Source organism: Gymnoscopelus braueri, assembly GCF_963280865.1.
Source record: "Gymnoscopelus braueri genome assembly, chromosome: 16".
In the NCBI taxonomy this organism is placed as follows: domain Eukaryota; kingdom Metazoa; phylum Chordata; class Actinopteri; order Myctophiformes; family Myctophidae; genus Gymnoscopelus; species Gymnoscopelus braueri.
Window position 1 is genome coordinate 36,083,772 of NC_137616.1, and position 18,815 is coordinate 36,102,586.

The 18,815-nt window shown below is 39.8% G+C and overlaps 1 protein-coding gene across 1 annotated transcript; it reads right to left on the bottom strand.

Annotated features, from left to right (window-relative positions):
• Positions 1 to 2,584: 2,584 nt before the first annotated feature.
• LOC308102954 (kinetochore protein NDC80 homolog) lies at positions 2,585 to 11,814 on the bottom strand (the record flags this gene model as incomplete). Its single annotated transcript, XM_080452806.1, has 15 exons — positions 2,585 to 2,704; positions 3,147 to 3,249; positions 3,571 to 3,701; positions 4,553 to 4,645; positions 5,134 to 5,223; positions 6,005 to 6,157; positions 6,342 to 6,547; positions 6,990 to 7,134; positions 8,694 to 8,794; positions 8,942 to 9,035; positions 9,118 to 9,204; positions 10,217 to 10,319; positions 10,635 to 10,807; positions 11,479 to 11,626; positions 11,759 to 11,814. 15 exons carry the CDS (start codon positions 11,812 to 11,814, stop codon positions 2,585 to 2,587), a joined length of 1,803 nt encoding a protein of 600 aa, XP_080308932.1.
• Positions 11,815 to 18,815: the final 7,001 nt, after the last annotated feature.

Consider the following 18,815-nt stretch of genomic DNA (forward strand, 5'->3'; position numbering starts at 1 on the left):
ACACCGACTGTTATAAAACAACCTTAATTACTATGGTAAACACCTGTTAAGGAAGTTGCCTAACACTGCAATTTCATGCCAATACGCAGTAAAATAGCTAATGTTAGCTTAATTTTAGCATTTCAAGCAGACGCAATGAGGAGGCCGACGACATGACGCAGTTACTAATATCATGGCTAACAAAACCGTTAATTAGCGCTAGTTTAAATACTATAACAGCGACGAGGTATAACATTTCATTTGTCATTGGCTATTGACTCTTTACTTACCGGTCCATTTCTTTTAACTCAAATAATATATTATCTTCTTCCTTTTACGTGGTTTAGTGAAACCCTGGTTGAGAGAGGCAGGTGTTTAAATGCACCGCCTAGATTGGAGGGCGACAGACAGTATGAACGTGGCTGCAGTGGTGTAAAGTAACGAAGTACATTTACTCAAGTACTGTACAATAGTACACATTTTAGGAATCATTACTGGAGTATTTCCACTACTTTTCTACTCCACTAAATTACTTTTTACACTACAATTATTTGAAAACTTTAGGCCTACTTGATACTTTGCAGATATAAATTATATTATAAAACATGCATTAACCACTTCCCAGTCCTATTAATAGCAGATTTAAAAGCTCACAAGCTTGGCATCACCAGGCATTGTGAGCTTGTAGATCTGCTATTTTCAAACATTTTATTTGCTTATTTTGATGCCAATACTTTTGTACTTTTACTCAAGTACATTTTGAATACTGGACTTTTACTTGTAACAGTATTTCTGCATTGTGGTATTGATACTTTTACTTAAATAAAACATTTGAGTACTTTAACACTACTGTGTGCCTGCCCAGAGCAGCTGCTTATTGAGATGCTGGTTCTCAAACCTTTTCATGTCAAGGAAGGACCCCCAAATGAATATGTAGGCTATTTGGTCACAGACTACTGAATACATTTTGTGCCAGGAGCAGGGACCACCTGCATAAGAGAAGATTTAAAAAACGTTCTAAATTATTCCAAAAATGTGCACTTTTTTACACCAAGATTTTCCAAAATTGGTCAAAAATTGCAAGCTCATAATGCAAGCTTGTAGATCTGCTATTTTTGAATAGCTGAAGTATGCTTTAACACATTTTGCTAGGGACCCTGGAACCACACCAAAGATCCCTGGGGTACCCGGACCCACTTTGAGAACCACACTGTAAACAAAAAGGGAAAACAATTTGGATGGGGACCTCATTGTTAAAAAAGAACGTATGCTTTGACATTTTTAGAAAATAATGTAAAGTGTACATGATTTGAACATTCATGGTACATCATTATCATTGCTGAACTTTACCCTTTGTTTAACTACACAGCCTAGATTGAAGGGCAAGGGCAACCATGAATGAACGCGCCTGCCCAGAGCCAGCTTCTGAGATGCTGCTTCTCAAACTTTTTCATGTCAAAGAAGGATGATGCAGCATTACTGCCAAGAACTGTAAAAGGCTTTAAAATCACCCTGCAACTCTCAACCACAAGATGTCACAAGTGTGCATTATTTCACACAAATCCCATGCTTTGACTATATACACAGCTGATACAACAATTGATTGCCAGGTGTTCTGTTATATTCCATTGAAGGATTATTAATGTGTAGATGATTAAATATAAGTATGTTAGCTCTACATCATCATTGGCCTGAAAAAGAATGTCTTCCATTTGAATAACTTAACTAACTATTAATTTTGATCTTTAGATTCATCTGCTGTCATTCCTGCACTTCTTGACTATTTTCTTGTTAAACATTACCAGATAAGAAGATGAATCAAGAGAACCAATGCCCTGACTCCCAGGCCACTCATGCATTCAACCAGAATAAGAGGGATATGTAAAAAATATATATCACATGAGAGCTGTGTTTATAATTGAATGCAATTAGCATAACACTCCAGAGGGGAACAATCAATAATAGAAACTGCCTTTCGAACACAAACTGTATGAGTAAGTAGACCGTGGGACACTTCTACACAGTGGTGTGTTCTACCGTTATACGCCGTATACAGTCCAGATTTTTGGGTGGAAAAGCGTATACAGTCTAATAACCATTTCATCCATTGAAAACGCGAGAGCGTAGACGCACGACCATCGTATACCCTCCGAAAGAAACCTAGAACACACCACTGCTTCTACAGTAGCCCACATGTCCAAAATGGATAGCATTGCACATTAGGCTATATTACAAAAAGTTACTCTGTGTGGAACTCTTCAACTGCAACAAATGTTGGATTGAGCAAAGGACAACCTGTTCAAAAGAAGTCTAGTATTCTGAACTTACTATGAATCAATTAGTTTTATTTTGAACAATGTTTAAGACAAAAATACAAAACAGAAGAATACAACAACAATACAAAACAGAAGAATAAAAAACACAACAACTGTCCTAGGATATGAACCCCACAGTGTGGGAGACAGAACGGCTACACATCCAAGACAACATTCCAGGGGATAACTAAATAATTTCACTTATGGAGGTTCAGGCAGTACCATGTAAACCAGTAGGTGCCCTACCTGACACCAGGTACTAAAAGAAACTCTTGGCTATGGAGTGCCAGCTAGATTGAGTTAGCTTTTTCTTTGAAGGAGTCAACCATGTCCTTGATCTGCTGGAACATTTCGCGGTTCTCTTCCATCGCCAGGACATCTCGAAGTCTTTTCTTTTGGACCATGGATTTCTGTTGATTGGAAGGGGTGGGGGTTGGGGTACAAGAGTTTGCAGTTATACACCCCGTTTAAATGCTCACCTTATTTTGCAGTGGCCAAATTCAATTTTCTACAAGCAAACCATTTGATAATGCCCATTTTGGGCACGCCTTTTCAAAAATAGAGACTATAGCCGATCTAAAGATTGACTGTTCTCGCATGACAGGTTGTATGACAAAGTATAAAATAAGGCTTAAGTGGTAAAGGTAGATGTTAAATAATATTTTGTGTCTAAGTTGCAAGTCTAGGAATGGAAAAGCAAGGGTGGTTTCATATACTGAAAAACCGGCCACAGTCTCTGTGTGAACAGATCTACTGGTTTAGATAGATTCAACAGATCTACTGTATGCCATCTAGTCTAAAGGTTCAGATGAGTTTCAAGTCATTAAGTTGGCTATAGTTCACATTTTGTACCTCCAACGCGGCCAAGTGGTCGGCAGCATGGGTGAAGATGGTGGCCAGGTTGTTAGACACTGTTCGTCTCTCCTCATTGGTCTCAAGCAGCACCAGGTGATGCCTAGGGTACAGATAGGAACACATGTCTTTATTCTAAACTTTATTCTAAACACACCCAACTCTATTTCAGACAGACAATTGGGTGAGTGATTATTATGCACAACTGTGCATCCTCAAGTGTGCCTTTGAAATATAATATACTGCAATTATAAACGTCTCCTCCCCTCCACTATAATGATCATCTCTTCACCTCCACCACAAATTCTGGGGACGTTTTAAAAAAAGGATCTACAAGAGATTGTAGATTGGCAAGTTTCACCATAGGGCTGAGGTGGTTAAATGCAATAGGTTTTGACAATAAATACAGAGAGAAAACACCAACTGTTGCTGTGTGGTCTTCAGTTTCTGGACAGCGTCATCACGGCCTTTATGCAACTTGTTCTCAAGAAGTTTTTGGTGATTTTCAACAGACTCCTTCTCTGCTGTCCATTTCTGCTCCTCAAGTACCATCTCCTACACACAACACATTGAAGGTTGATATTAAATCACAGTGTGACCCAAATCAGAATTTAAATCTAATGTCAAAATTAATTGAGAACCAATGTCATCCTCAGAGGCGCTACTTGGACAGAAAGCGGGTCCAACTTATACTATTTATTTGGTGACAAAAAAAAAATAATGGCTTGAGATTTTAATTTCAGGAAAGATAATTCAGAGGCTGCTCTATACATTGTAACGGTTTCCGGTTTCCATTGAATTGATTTGTATTAAGGGTGCGTAGACCGTCTACCAGAGAAACAATTTCTCCTTTTTTTGTATTTTATATAATGAGCTCTTCCTCATCTGGGGTTTTAACCACCCAAAGTACTTTCGACAATAAAGCAAAAAAACATGATATATATATATATATTTTTTTTTTAGAACACACAAAACACTTTGACTATCAAAGTGCATACTAACTGACAACCAACTGATCACGAAATGCAAATATTCAGATGACAACTCAGATGTCAACCTGCATGACAATGTTAATGTCAATCCATGTCACAGTAGAGCAGCAGCTTTTTAGGTCCCCAAAACGACAAACAAATCTAAATAAATAAGTGTTGTCTAGATTAGCTCAAATGTACATAAACAGCAGCGGAGGTGATCTGGTACGGGTCAATGCGTGGCAGTCACACTGCGATCACACTTTTCGGACATGAAACGCACGCTCACTCGGCACAAACAGTGGATACGGAGGGTTTGACTTCCTCATTCCCACAGGTCCCCGCACACCAGGCGCAATTACCGGAGCATTTAAAAGATTGGGGTGACAGACAGCTCGGAGATAATTTCGGGCCGTCACAACATGCACACTTTACCTGCATGTCATGTTCCAATTGTAGATCCACTTTGTGCATTTGCTCTCTCAGCAGCTTCGACTCCTTCATCTTGTGCAGGATTTGGCCTTTCATCTGAGACAAACACATTTAACATGATTGCCTGGTATGTAACAACCAGATTTAAACTTAAGGTTTGGATTTAACCCAACAGACTAAAAAAAAAATATTACAAATAGCTGAAGGTGTTCTTGTAGATCAGCCATTTTTGCTGCATTTTTGCAACACCATCATATGACTTAAGTATAAAACGGGGCTTAAGGCGGTTACACACCGGCGAATTATGTGAATATACGCAAAATTCGGACTCTTTCCGAATAATTAAAAGACGCTTTTTTCGCTCCGCGAAACTGGTGTGGAAGCTTGCATTGACTTTAAGGTTTTTTAAAAAAAAATTCGCATGAAAAGAAATCGCCCCGGTGTGTAAGGACCTTTACTGTAAGTGGTTTAAACGCATGCATAGACTACAGTCCTTAGATCAAATCTTATTACTTCAACATTAAACAACTAGGAGTGAGGAAGAGATGAATAACACAATGTAACTTGGCAGTGCACCAGATTACCTCCTCATTAGACTCCTGTAGACTGAGCTTCTTGTTGGCCATTTGCTCACTCTCCTTCTCCATGTCAGTGATCATCTTCTTCAGCGGCAACTAAACATACACCAGTATGACTAGATAAATATGTAGCATACAATACATCTAAACATGTAGCATACACTAGTATGTATGACTCCAATACATCTAAACATGTAGATACACCAGTATGTATGACACCAATACATCTAAACATGTAGCATACACCAGTATGTATGACACCAATACATCTAAACATGTAGCATACACCAGTATGTATGACACCAATACATCTAAACATGTAGATACACCAGTATGTATGACACCAATACATCTAAACATGTAGATACACCAGTATGTATGACACCAATACATCTAAACATTTTACAATAAGCTATAATCAGCTGCCATTAATCAGTCCCATCATCTGGAGCTTCCCTTGCCAATACAACTACAGGTCTATCAGGCATCTATGATACCTCAAACACGGTAAAATGGTATTAGACAAACCTGCAATGACTTAATATACTGTAGCTCAGGGACAAGATACGGTCTGCCCAGTCCACTGACCTATATGCGTTACAGTCAAATCAAGTACCGTAAATTTCGGACTGTAAGCCGCGACCATTTTCCAATTTTTCGACCCTGCGGCTTATATAACGGTGCGGCTTATCTATGGATTTTTACAGCTAACGGCCACTAAGGGACCTCTTAAATCTATGGATTTTACACCCGCGGCTTATAGTCCAGTGCGGCTTATATATGTACAAATCATTCAATTTAGCTGCTGCAGCTTATATTCAGGTGCGGCTTATAGTGCGAAAATTAATACATGGCTTCAGAGCCATAAGTTACATACCTGTATCTGTGCTTTATACTGGAACATAGCACCAGGTTGATACATGGATGTGGTCTGTATGTCAAAATCATGTCCACAGGCATTCTCTGCTGATGCTGGGATCAACTTTATCTTACGGGCCATCTTATGGTACTCTGCCACTTTCCATTCAACCTGTGATGGGGAAGTAATTGTCATTGTTCAATACCATTAACATTATTGTCTGGAGAAAGGTGCATCATGATAGTGAATGCTGTGCCATACATCCAAACCACATGGTTACAAATGGAAATTGAACCCATGCTACAGCTTACACAGTAACGCCCTTGAGTTTTGTTTGTTAAATGTGTATACGCACCCTTTCCTTGATCTTGGCCAGACCCATCTCTTCGTGCCATGTGTGTTGCTCTGCCTGCTCTTGGGCCTCGCTGAGAAAGGAGATTTTCTGCTGGAGCTCCATCTTTTCCCTGTTGAGCCTCTCGATGTCAGCCGGAGTGTACTTCTGATTAGCCAGCAGGTGCTGCAGTCTGGCCCCCTCCTGTGTTAGAGAGTCAAGATGGTGGCCTGTGGAGGTAGTGTAGAAAGGGATGAGACACGCAAAAACACACCATCTTACCGTTTCAGTAGGGGGAGACTAATTTAAGTATGAATAGTGCTTTTGCCTGCAGAAACGGGTATACATTCAGTTACCACCCTACCGTCAGTATATTCTTGGCATTATCATAGGTGAACATGGCAGAAATGGCTGATCTACAATCCCCCAACGCAATGCATTTCCAGCTTTTAGATCTGCTATTTTGGCGAAGAGATTTGGTCGAGAGGGAAAAAAGGAGGGGGCCGAAATACAGGCCCCTGTGGGACCCTGATCAACAAGACATATAGGGTTTAAGTGGTTAATACATACAAGGCTAAATACAGTTAAACGTGATTGAAAATAAAAGGTTTCTGTGTGGAATGTCAAGCAACAGGCTATTGGTACAAATAGAAGTTCTAGATGGCCATTTACCAGCAACCTTCAGCTCTTCAGCCAGTCTGGAGTCCTCGCTCTCCAGACTAGTTTTGAAGGTCACAAGCTCACTATGGTAGCCGTCCAGTGTCTGGAGTTCCGTCTGGAGTTTATCCTTCTCGATTTTCTTGTTCATGAGAGGATCCTGGTGGTGAGAGTTGTGATTAATCTCTTTTATTGCACAGAAAAATGCGGTGCCAAGTTTCCTCTACAATAGGAAAATGGTAAACAAATGTTCCAAAAGAGAGCTACACAAAAAGTTAGGCGTCACAGTTTGCACTTGCGAAAAGCATGTGCTGAGCATCAAAGTCTGAAATCATGGGTGCTTTCAAGAAACACCCATGACGATGGCCGTTCCTTTTGACACCGTCATCTTACAAAAGGCATTGATTGTGTCTTTATTATGACGTTACTTTTCTGCGCCGTCTCTGGCACCTATATTTCCCAGTGGGATCAATAAAGGTATCCATCAGTGACAAACACACATGTGGTTAAAGCAAAAAAGACTATGCTCAAGCCTAATAATAATAATAAACTTTATTTGTATAGCACCTTTCATGACATGAAATGCAGCTCAAAGTGCTTTACAGAGCAAGAATACAATTACAGTTAGAACCAATTTAACAATAAAGCAAACAAAAATAAAATAAAATAAAAAGCAAAAGCAAAGGCATAAAACAACATTAAAATAGGGAATACAGTGAGGAATTAAAAATCAACCAAAGAATCAGCTAAAAGCAAGAGTGAAGTAATAGGTCTTGAGCTGTGCTTTAAAGCTATCGACAGAGGCTGCCTGTCTTAGGTGTAATGGGAGTTTATTCCACACTGTCGGTCCGTAAAAGCAGAATGCTGCTTCACCGTATTTTTTATATGTCATTGTAGGCACCTCGAGCAGGTCAGCACTTGAAGACCTGAGGGCCCGGTTTGGAACATATCTCTCTAGGCAGTCAGAGAGGTAGGTAGGTGCCAGACCATTTAGAGCTTTATAAACTATTAAAAGAATTTTAAAATCAATCCTAAAAACAACCGGGAGCCAGTGTAGTGAAGCAAGAACTGGAGTGATATGTTCTCTCATCCTGGTTTTAGTTAAAATTCTGGCTGCCGCATTTTGAACAAGTTGTAATCTGTCAGTTGTTTTCTTTGGCAGGCCAGAGTAGAGTGCGTTGCAGTAATCAAGCCGAGAGAAAACAAAAGCGTGGATCAGCGTCTTTGCATCGTCTAACGACAGATAGTCTCTAATTCGCGCAATATTTCTAAGATGAAAGAAAGCAATCTTGGTGACATGATTAATGTGTGTATTGAAATTCAATTCAGAATCGATAATCACCCCCAGGTTCTTTACTGTGGTGTTACTTTCTACAGCCAGGTTACCAAGTCTACTTGTTATTGATTCTCTCTGCTCACTGGAGCCAATTATGAGAACTTCTGTTTTATCCTCATTTAGCTTAAGAAAGTTCTCACTCATCCAGCATTTTATACTGGACAGACAGGTCAACAATGGGTCTAGAGCGCAGGGGTCGTCTGGAGCTACTGAAAGATACAGCTGGGTATCATCAGCATAGAGAAAAGATCAACCTTCCTGAAAACATTCAATTTCTATGAATGTGCCCTGAGGTCTATTAGGTAAAACTTGGCTTATTGATAAACAATTTCTACAGCACTGGTGGCTGACTGTAAAATGTGTGTGAATTCAAAATTACCAACCAAATGTTTCTGACTCTCCAGCTGCTCCACCTGTTCACTCAGCAATGCGAATTTTTGCTCCATAGATGCCAGCTGGGCCTCATCCACACTGTATGCCTTTTCTATGGGACACATGGAGACAAAACTGCCATCAATGTCTGTTCTTAGAACAAGGACTGACCTCTGTACAACAAGCTGGTTCCCTCTAATAACTGTTCAAATAAATGCATGTTTCTTCTTAACATGTGTAATATCCCCTGAATACTTACTCAATTCAGACAGGAATACGTGATCCTCTTCATCAAATGTGTCTGCTCCCTGCATGAACTTTGTGTATGTGTCAGCCATGAATTCTAGACACATCTATGAAAGACATGCAGAGAATAAAAATGAAGAGTGTGAAAAATGCATTTGATGACTTTTATTGTATTACACTAATGGTTACCTTGTTACGCTCAACAGAGTCTTCAGTTGTGGTTTCTTCAGAAAAACCTTTGAAGAGCAGGTCCTCACACTCAAGACTACGGTAGATCTGACAAACACAGAACATTTTAAATGTAATATTCATGCCAGTACATAGACTATTATTCTTAGTTGCGAACCAGTGTTGTGCCGAGAATAACAAATCAACAGCAGCTCATCTGCAATGCATTGTGAGCTTGTAGATCCATTTTTGGCATGCGAAACCTAGGGCTGCAACTAACGATTATTTTCATTATCAATTAATTATCTAAACTAAACTCTGATTATGGCACTATTTTACATTAGCTTCTTTTAGACATGTTCTAACAAAACGACAAAGATGCATTTATTCAAAAATTACCCCAACTCTAAATAAAAGCCACCCATGGTACGCCTTAAAGAGACTTTGCACGTTAAGGTGTTTGTACATTGACTTTTATTTATGGAGAAAGGAGAGGCGCCAACTTGCGCTGACAAAGAGCTGTCAAAGAATGACAATACAATTGAACTTGAGTCTGGTGGGGCTGTGGGGAAATGCATGGTCAACATGACATGATGCGTTGATGGACAAAATAAGCAGTTTACAGAGGGAGCGAAAAGCTCAATTGAAGAAACTGTCAAACCCCAAAGACATTTTAGCATTTATGAATGATGAGCAATATTTAAATGAGGCCAAATGTGCATTTTGTGACTATATGGGTGTGTATGATGAAGCCACAAATGCTCCTCAAATATGGTCCAAAGCAAAAATGTGAGTTTTGATGGTTTGATTAATGAAATGGACAGGTGGTTCTATGCTCAATGTCACCCTGATGTTTACTTTTACAATGAGGTGGTTGACATTCAGGTTTCCATTGCTGCTCATGACTGTGACAAAGAAAATGCGCTGCCATTGTTATGTGCCATATTTTGCTTTGCAGTTGCTATTGTGCAACCAGCGGCAGATTGTGAGAGGGAGAGACGGCTCGCTCCTCCTTAGCTTCGCTACAACACTGGAACCAATTTAATGATCGATTTGATTACGATGAATCATTGCACCCCTAGCAACACAAGCGCACAATGAAGTATAAACCAAGTCTTACTTTGACCGTGTCAACGAGCCAGATGAGAGCGCCCAGCACCTGAGGCCATGTGTGTGGAGCACCAACTGAATACATGGAGCTCTTAGACAAAGGAATTGGATACCTTAAACCACAAAGAGAGAAAGATGGTCAGAGTGGAGTTTCTTAAGCAAATCTGCACTCAGGTAGTTTCATGGCAATCCACCCATTAGATTTTGATTTACAGAATAGCCTTTGGTCTAAAAATCCATAGGGTTCTATAGTCACTACCAATAAGCATGACCTCACGAATCGCATTAGTTTAAAAAAATGCTTTCTGTTTAACAATACAAATACAGAGGTATATAAGCAAACAATTCTTAGCCTTTGCCTCACAGCAATTGTCCAAAGTGTCTTACTTTTCATACAAGTGTAAAATATCATGGTATTGTTAAATTACCCAAGTTCTTTCAGCAAACGAGGTATCTCCTCCTCCACTTTGGATGATGGCATCTCGAAAGTTGGGTCCACCAGCTGGTAAGTGAACTCAAATACTTTGAGGAACTCCTTGGTGGAGGGAGACGCGAGGGTTTTGGTGGACACTCCTCCTGGATACTCGTTTTCTGTGAGGAACTAGAAATAAAAGACAATCAAGATACTGAACAAAAGACATCCTAAGGCTGAAAATGCTCAAATGTACAGGACACTGTACATAATTCACGATTTTGGAGTGGAATGAGATTCCAGAAAAGAGGCCCCCCCCCTCACGTAGTTTGTTTTCCCCACAAAGGAGACCCAGGAATCCAAGGTGTTAAAAATTGGTTCCAAGGACCCAGATCAGGCTTCCCAGTGGCAGAGGAGGGGAGGGGAGGGTGTAGCCCTGCTGTAGTAGTGGAAAGTAATCTACTCAGTACTTAAGTAAAATACTGGAGGCATTTCTACTTGCTTCATTTCCAAATATTGTACTTACTTGGCAGATTTAGATGAATATAAAACATGAACTAACCACATTTTCTCAGTAAACAGAAAATGCTTTTTCAGGACAGGATAACAATGTTATCCAATCAGGGGAGAGGACTCATACAGGATAAACTGGAAAGTACCGTACACAAAGTTGAAACACTACAGGTATAAACTGATAAATGGGTAGCCTCTCCCGATACAAATGTATTTTCTGTTTAAAGTGCTGGAGAGAACAAACACTCTATCCACTATCAGAATACAGAGCTTTTAACAAAAACAAATGAAGAAATAAAATCTGAGTACTTCTTCCACCACTGGAGGTAGTGAAGGGTTCATAGTACCTCACACAACTTCCTGACACACTGCTGCACGTATGATTTGTCGTGGAGAGGTCTGGGGTCCTTCATTTTGTCAGACGCTCCAAGTCCTCCAAAGAGGCTGTTACGTCCTCCAATGCTGCTTTTACGACTTAAACCCACTCCACTAGCCCTGTAGCGATCAAGTTCACAAGATAACATTCTAACATGGGTAGGTGCAAATCCAAAATGAATCTATGAAATATTAAAGAGCGAAAAAAATAAATGTATACACATAATGATATCTTCTATGGGAGTTACATACCGAGCACCAAAGAAGGTGGTCTTCCTCTCAGAGGTCCCAGACTGGGGTTTGCCCATGTTGAGCTTTCCATAGGAGGGTTGTACACTTTTACTGTAAATAAATGAAACCATAACTGATGAACAATGGTAACAACTAAAGAATGTACACACATCACATAAATGATGTCTAGACTCAGTTTTAAAAAAGGCACATAATTCAAGAAGTTAAAGGGATACTTCACTTTAGGGCCGGGGACACATTTAAAAAAATTATTAAAAATAAATGAAAAAAGTTATGGAAAATTCATGGCCCCCTCACGCATTAGAGTGTCCTACTAATGTGTGAGGGGGCCATGAATTTTCCATAACTTTTTTCATTTATTTTTAATATTTTTTTTAAATGTGTCCCCGGCCCGAGAGTGAAGTATCCCTTTAATGTAGTGACATCCTAGTATACTTTCCAGCTTAACAGCCTGCTTAATGTGGTGGTAAATACAAAAGCTTTTTGTCATCCATTATGAGCAACTTCACTGTGATGTAGACACTAACATTGTTTTTTTGAGTAGCCAATTATTTTTACCCCCTTTTTCTCCCCAATTTTCTCATTACGCCAATGAATTCCTCCCCACACACACACATTTGTGGTGTTGTCACTGCTGTTGTATCCTACCGACTCGCCTGCCAGTGAGGAGCCCCCACCGGGAGGACTCCTCCTCCCGCCCAACACTCCCTGCTGACAGGTGCCACCCCAGCCTGTATGAGTATACGCAATGACCAATATCACCCTCCCCGCCACCCCTCCCCTGAACACGGGCCAATTGTGTTCGCATAGACGCCCGACAAAGCCGGATGCACCACGGTGGATTCTAACCCACAACCTCTGTGGTGGTGGGCAGGGACTTAACCACTGCGCCACCAGAGCACCCGGCAGTAACATTGTTAGCGTTCCCTCAGGTATGGGACATCTTATGCACAAAAAGACAAATAGAAATATTTTCAGGCCCAGTGGAGTTTAAAAGTACGCTCTGAACTGAATTAACTCAAACTCACCTCTGGGGTGTGGCTTGTATGCTCTGTCTGCTTGGATCAGCCACCCGCAAAGGCATTTCTGACATTCTGCTGCTAGATGCAGGTTTCTTCTTTCTGGAAGTGATATGGCATCGTTAGATAGACTTATTGATCCCCATGGAGAAATGCAGGGGTCAAGCAAGCACGAAACACAAGGTAGGTACAGGTAAGAGTACACCTAAAAATATACAAATAAGTACTTCTGCACTTGGTCAGACATGGGTTAGCAGAATATGTAGACCACCAGTGGTTCTCACACCTTTTAATTTCAAATTTCAACATAATTCTGGAGTTACAGACCTTTAAGAGGCCATTTGGAACCCCCTCAAGGAACCATAATGAGGGTCCCTGGGCCCCACTTTGAGAACCACTGATGTAGACATGTTACTATTAGGCATTAAGTATTTAATGTACAATCACCAAATGGCAGCCTTATCCATAAATTGATCCAATCAGAGTTAGATGAGGCTATAAGTGGATATGGTAGCTACAGTCTTATCAGAGGCCCTGCTACACTAAATGAAACCTTAATCCTAGCTTAAACTGTGTTTGGTGTACCATGCCTGCCGTGAATAAGGACCATCAATGCATTAATAACATCTCTGGGATTCACGATGGCCAAGATTGATGCTTAAATAATTGTAGTGGAACGTAAAAGTATTGAGTAAAAATACCTACAAATTTTACTTTACACCACGCTACAAAAAATGTTATGATAGTACGTTTCATTTAGCTTACCGATCCATTTCTTGTTAATGCTGAAGTAGTTTATTTGTGTAGACTTAGAAGACTTCTTTCCTTTGAATGACTCTTGTTCAAGAAGAAGTTAAGCTAGTAGCCGAACTGATGCTGTGTTTGGTTTAAATACACAGGTGGTTAGATTGAAGGCAGTGTTGCCAGGTTTTGCGAAAGAAATAAGCAACCAAGACTATGAAAACAAGCCCAAAAGCAGCGACATGGCCATTTGAAAACAGCCGATCTACAAGCTCACGACGTGTCGCAAACAACATTAGGAAACAAGCCCAAATAAGCAACTACACTTTAGAAACAAACCCAAAAAACCACAACCCGTCTACCAATATTTACAAGCAACTTTACAGAACAATAAGCCCAAAGTCGCTTATAATAAGTTGACATGGCAACACTGATTGAAGGGCGGTGTGTTGTGATTGGACCGTGGATGAGCGTGCTCTGTGCACTGGTTCTCTGATCCTGTGGTTCTCAACCTGTGGGTCGGGTCACCACATGATTTGGAACTATTTGGTTCTATAATCCAGTGGTTCTCAAACTTTTTCATGTCAAGGACCCCCAAATTGACACTTATTAGCCCGCGGACCCGCATTTCAAAAGATAAGCCAGGGACCCCCATAAGAGAAGATTTTTCACTGCTAGCTACCAGTGATTCTGAACCATTTTAATTTCAAGGACCCCCAGTTTGACATGCATTAGGGCTACGGACCCCCATTTAATGGCATTTTTATCTCTGGGACCCCAATTTATATTGTAAAATCAATGTTAATGTAACTCTGAGAGTGTACAAATGGAACCAAATGGACCTGTTAGGGTCCATTTGGTTCATATGTACACTCTCAGAGTTTGAGAGCGATTTTTTTTTGCGGTTCTGGGCGGATTGGGTTCGTTTTTTTTGCGGTTCTGGGCGGATTGGGTCCGTTTAAAAAAAAAAAAAACGGACCCAAACAGGGCCCCTACCCGGTGGGTAGGGGCCCTGCGTGGGGCGGGGCCCTGCGTGGGGCGGGGCCCCACGCAGCTTGCGTAGTGTGCGTGTAGGGAGAAGCGGCCCTGCCTGGGGGTCCCCGGACCCCACTTTGAGAACCAATGCTATAATCTATGGAACCACGTCAAACTAAATGTAATGCCTCAACTCCTACAATTCCAATTTAGTGCTTGTCGGAGTGGGGGAGGGGGGGTCCACAGTTCAAATATGATTGTTTTGTCTAATCCAGTGGTTCTTAAACTTTTTCATGTCAAATTATTATGTATTTCACCATGGACCCCCATCTGAAAAGATGTTGAGGCAGGGACCCCCATACAAGATTTGTGTTGTTAAAGTCTCTGAAAATAGCAGATCTACAAGCTCACAATCCATCATTCATTGAGCTTTTGTGAGCTTGTAGGTCAGCTTTTAGTTTTTCAAATAGCCGATGTAGGGTTAAAGTGATTAAACAGATTGTAATGCAACATTAACTCATTTTGCTGGGGACCACCTGGAACCCCCTCAAGGACCCCTGGACCCCACTTTGAGAACCACTGCTCTAATCTCTCAAGACAGACAGTTTATGAAACTTTTCAATTTCAAGGACCCCCAGTTTGGAATGCATACAGACCCCCATAACTCACATGGAACCAGATTGGTTCCAACTTTCTCTTGGACAGTGTTGTGTAGGTCTTTCCCCGTACACACACTTTCCCCCCCAAGTATATTTATAGATATTTATAGTATATGTAATTTTTATTGTCCCACTCACACAGTATAAGTGGTAATAACATTGGAAGCTGTGAAATTCTTCCTTAACATTTTTGATAACACCTAAAGAATAAAATGAAATAAAATATGGTAAAATAGTAGTGGTACATCATGTAATAATCCTGTATTAAATTATATATGTAGGCTAGCTAATTAGTGCAATAAGGTTGATCTAGCAGATCAGACATACAAATAATCTTTGAAATTGTTCTGCAGACCTTTATAATTTGTATCTCCATTTTCTTTCAGCAGTGAAATACAGAGTATATTTGCAGTGCAGATAGAAAAGCCAACTGAGGAAAAGAAAAACTGGAAGAAAAAGTAGTTTTAATGTTGCCTTTTCTTACTATTGCTTGATCTGCTTGATCTCATAAACACCCAAGAGTTAAACTAGGCTAAACTCACATTCAACAAACCTTTAATCTGCAAACTGAGACATCCATGAGTTTGTCTGTGGGGCAAATAGTATAACGCAAAACACGTTTTAAATGTTTTTTCAGTCAAATGTCAGTTGGCAAGCTAAAGTCAGTGCTGGACAATCAGAGGGATTTAGGTCAGGGTGAAGAGGGAAGGTAATATAATAAAGGAGCTAATCAGTTGTTTTTGCTTCATCTGAATGTAGCATTCACCCTAAATCACCCTGCAACATCTACAATCAACCACAAGATGTCCCCAGTGTGCATTATTTCACACAAATCCCATGCTTTGACAATATAGGCCTACCAGTTGATTGTCAGAGGTGTTCTATTCTATTCTATTCTATTCTATTCTATTCCATTGAAGGATTATTAATGTGTTAATGATGGAATATAAGTATGTTAGCTCTGTGTAATCATAGGGCTGAATTAATAACTCACCTTACTCACTAATATTAATTAATTTAGTTATTTAAGATCTTTAGACTTCATCTGCTGTCATTCCTGCAATCTTTTCTAGACTTTCCCTGACTATGGTCTATGGAATTTCACCAACTAGTTACATTTTAATGCTTTACTGAAACATCCTTAGCGTAACTCCTAACTCAGTTCTTATCCTAGTGAAAAATTAGAGCCTACACCCCAATCATACCCCCACTACACCACCTCATCTATTGATCCTTGTACCATTCTGATAACGTGCTAGATCAGTGGTTCTCAAAGTGAGGTCCAGGGAACTCACTGGAGTTTCCAAATGGAGCCTTACAGGTCTGTAACTCTGAAAAGTGTTCCATTTGTACACTCTCAGAGTTATGGGGGACCTTGAAATTAAAAAGTTTGAGAACACAAAGGACTTTTACAAATACTTACAGGTGAGAAGCTATCTGCTGTCACATAAGGACTGGGAGATTTTGAGACAAGCGCCAACCCCTTTGGAGCTGTTTTTAATTAGGATAACGGAGGGAAAAAAGGGAAAATTATATCTCAAATATACAACTGTTTGCAGTCCATAGTTTCAGGGAACACATTAGAGATTAAATCGAAATGGGAACTGGAAATGACAGTGATAATAGAAGATGAGGAGTGGGAAAGGGCTTGTGAAGGAGGTCACAAAATCACAAACAGCCCATTTTGGAAAGAATTCAATTGGAAAACAAAAATGAGATATTTCAGAACTCCCCTCATGGTTTCCCAAATTTGATGTAAATACAACAGAATTATGTTGGAGGGACTGCAAGCAGAGTGGGGACCATACCCATGTGTTCTGGGATTGCCCTAAATTGCAGAGTTACTGGAAGGGAATACGCATGGAAGTCCGTGCTATTCTTAATATAGATTTACCATTAGACCCAAAAATATATATTATTGGAGTGGTTCCGGAGGGGCTGGCGGACATACAGAAGGTCTATATCCTACATATTCTTTTGTTGATTGTGAGAAAAGTAATTACCCTATCCTGGCTGAGACCTTTACCACCTACGACCAGCCAGTGGCATGAGAGGATATTGAAAATGTATACTATGGAAAAAAATTACTGCCAAGCTCCAGATGAAGTATGATGTGTTTCTAAAAAAGTGGGCCCCAGTTATAGGGTACTTTAATCTGCCTATATGAAAGCCTATGTTACCATGTATGTGTCATGATAATCTTTGTGTTGTAACTAGTTATATTTGATCTCCAAGTGAATGTCCTGATAGTTAAATCTGATTTAATCTGTTGCTTAGTATGTCTGCCGAATTGTCCTGTTTGTTTTTCTTTTCTGTTGTGTTTTTCTGTTTTGTCTTTTTCTTTTTGTGTTTTTATTTTAGTTTATTTGCTTAAAAATAATTGTACAATGTGAAATTTCTCTGCAGAAAAGCAAATAAACGTCTTTGTTTAAAAAAAAAAAAAAGTTTTTCAATAACCAGAAAGTAACTTGGGTTAGATTTGTCTGGGGTAGGACTGGGGTAGACTGCGGGTGGTATGCTTTAGTGCAGTGTATTTTTGATTTTTCTTTTCTTTGATGTCTTTATGTTTTCAAGGTTTGTTTATTTGTATTTTGTGTATGGTACGTCTTGTCTCGTTTAATTACCAGCAATGTCGCTATTTGAATATGATTGTTATTGTGTTGTTTATTGTATGTCTTGTCTAAATATCCTTGCATCAATGTTGAAAAAAAAAATCTGTATGTTTGTCAAAAAAGAAGAAAAATAAAGTACAAATCGTAAAAAAAAAAAAAAAAAAAAAAGGTTTGAGAACCACTGTGCTAGATGTTCTCTTTTCCACAAGAGCCAATTATCTGCAAACAGTTACCGTACCTCAATTGTTGAAAACTCAATAGATTAAGCCTTTAGTAACACCACAGGTAACAGAGTAGCGTTCATATTACAAGTTAATGTAGCAATACCATATCACAATGTAGAAATACTGTTATACAAGTAAACGCCCTATATTAAAAAAATGCAGTATACATACAATACCCAACGGAAAATAACTTATTATACAGAATGTCCCATTTCTCATCTCACGTCAACATTTTTCAAAAATAACAGATAGGTCCACAAGCTCTCAAAACATTGCATCACAATATTTTCGAAAATCTGACGTATGAAAGTCTCCCTTATTTGGTGGGGGAGGGTCTATCTTCATTTTTTAATCACTTGGGGCGGGCCAAGGAAAGAGTATTTCTGTCAAAGGGAGGGTCATGACTTTCAGCAATCCTTCAATTCAAATAACGAACTGTCCCTTAAGGTAAACTCTAGTCATTCAACTCATCCAGAACCTCACAAGTAACTGTTTCATACATGATGTCTCTCTTGGCAGTGTCTGTGGACATGTCAATGAGCAGATCCTCTTTTGTAGTAGGCTAGTTAAGCTTGAAATACTTTTCGAATTAAAGAACAAGCCTCCTCAAATGACCATTGATAATTCTGCAGCCAATGCTGTAAAAGCAAAGGACATGGTTATTAGTGGGGCCTCAAAACAGACCAACCTCCCCCTATAGTTCTGAACAACAGTGGAGAGAGTTGATACATTCAAGCTCCTTGGAATACAGCTCTCCTCTGACCTTCAATGGAATGCACAAGTTCAGTTTATGCCGCGTGTGGCCAAACAAGCACGCCTCCCCGTCG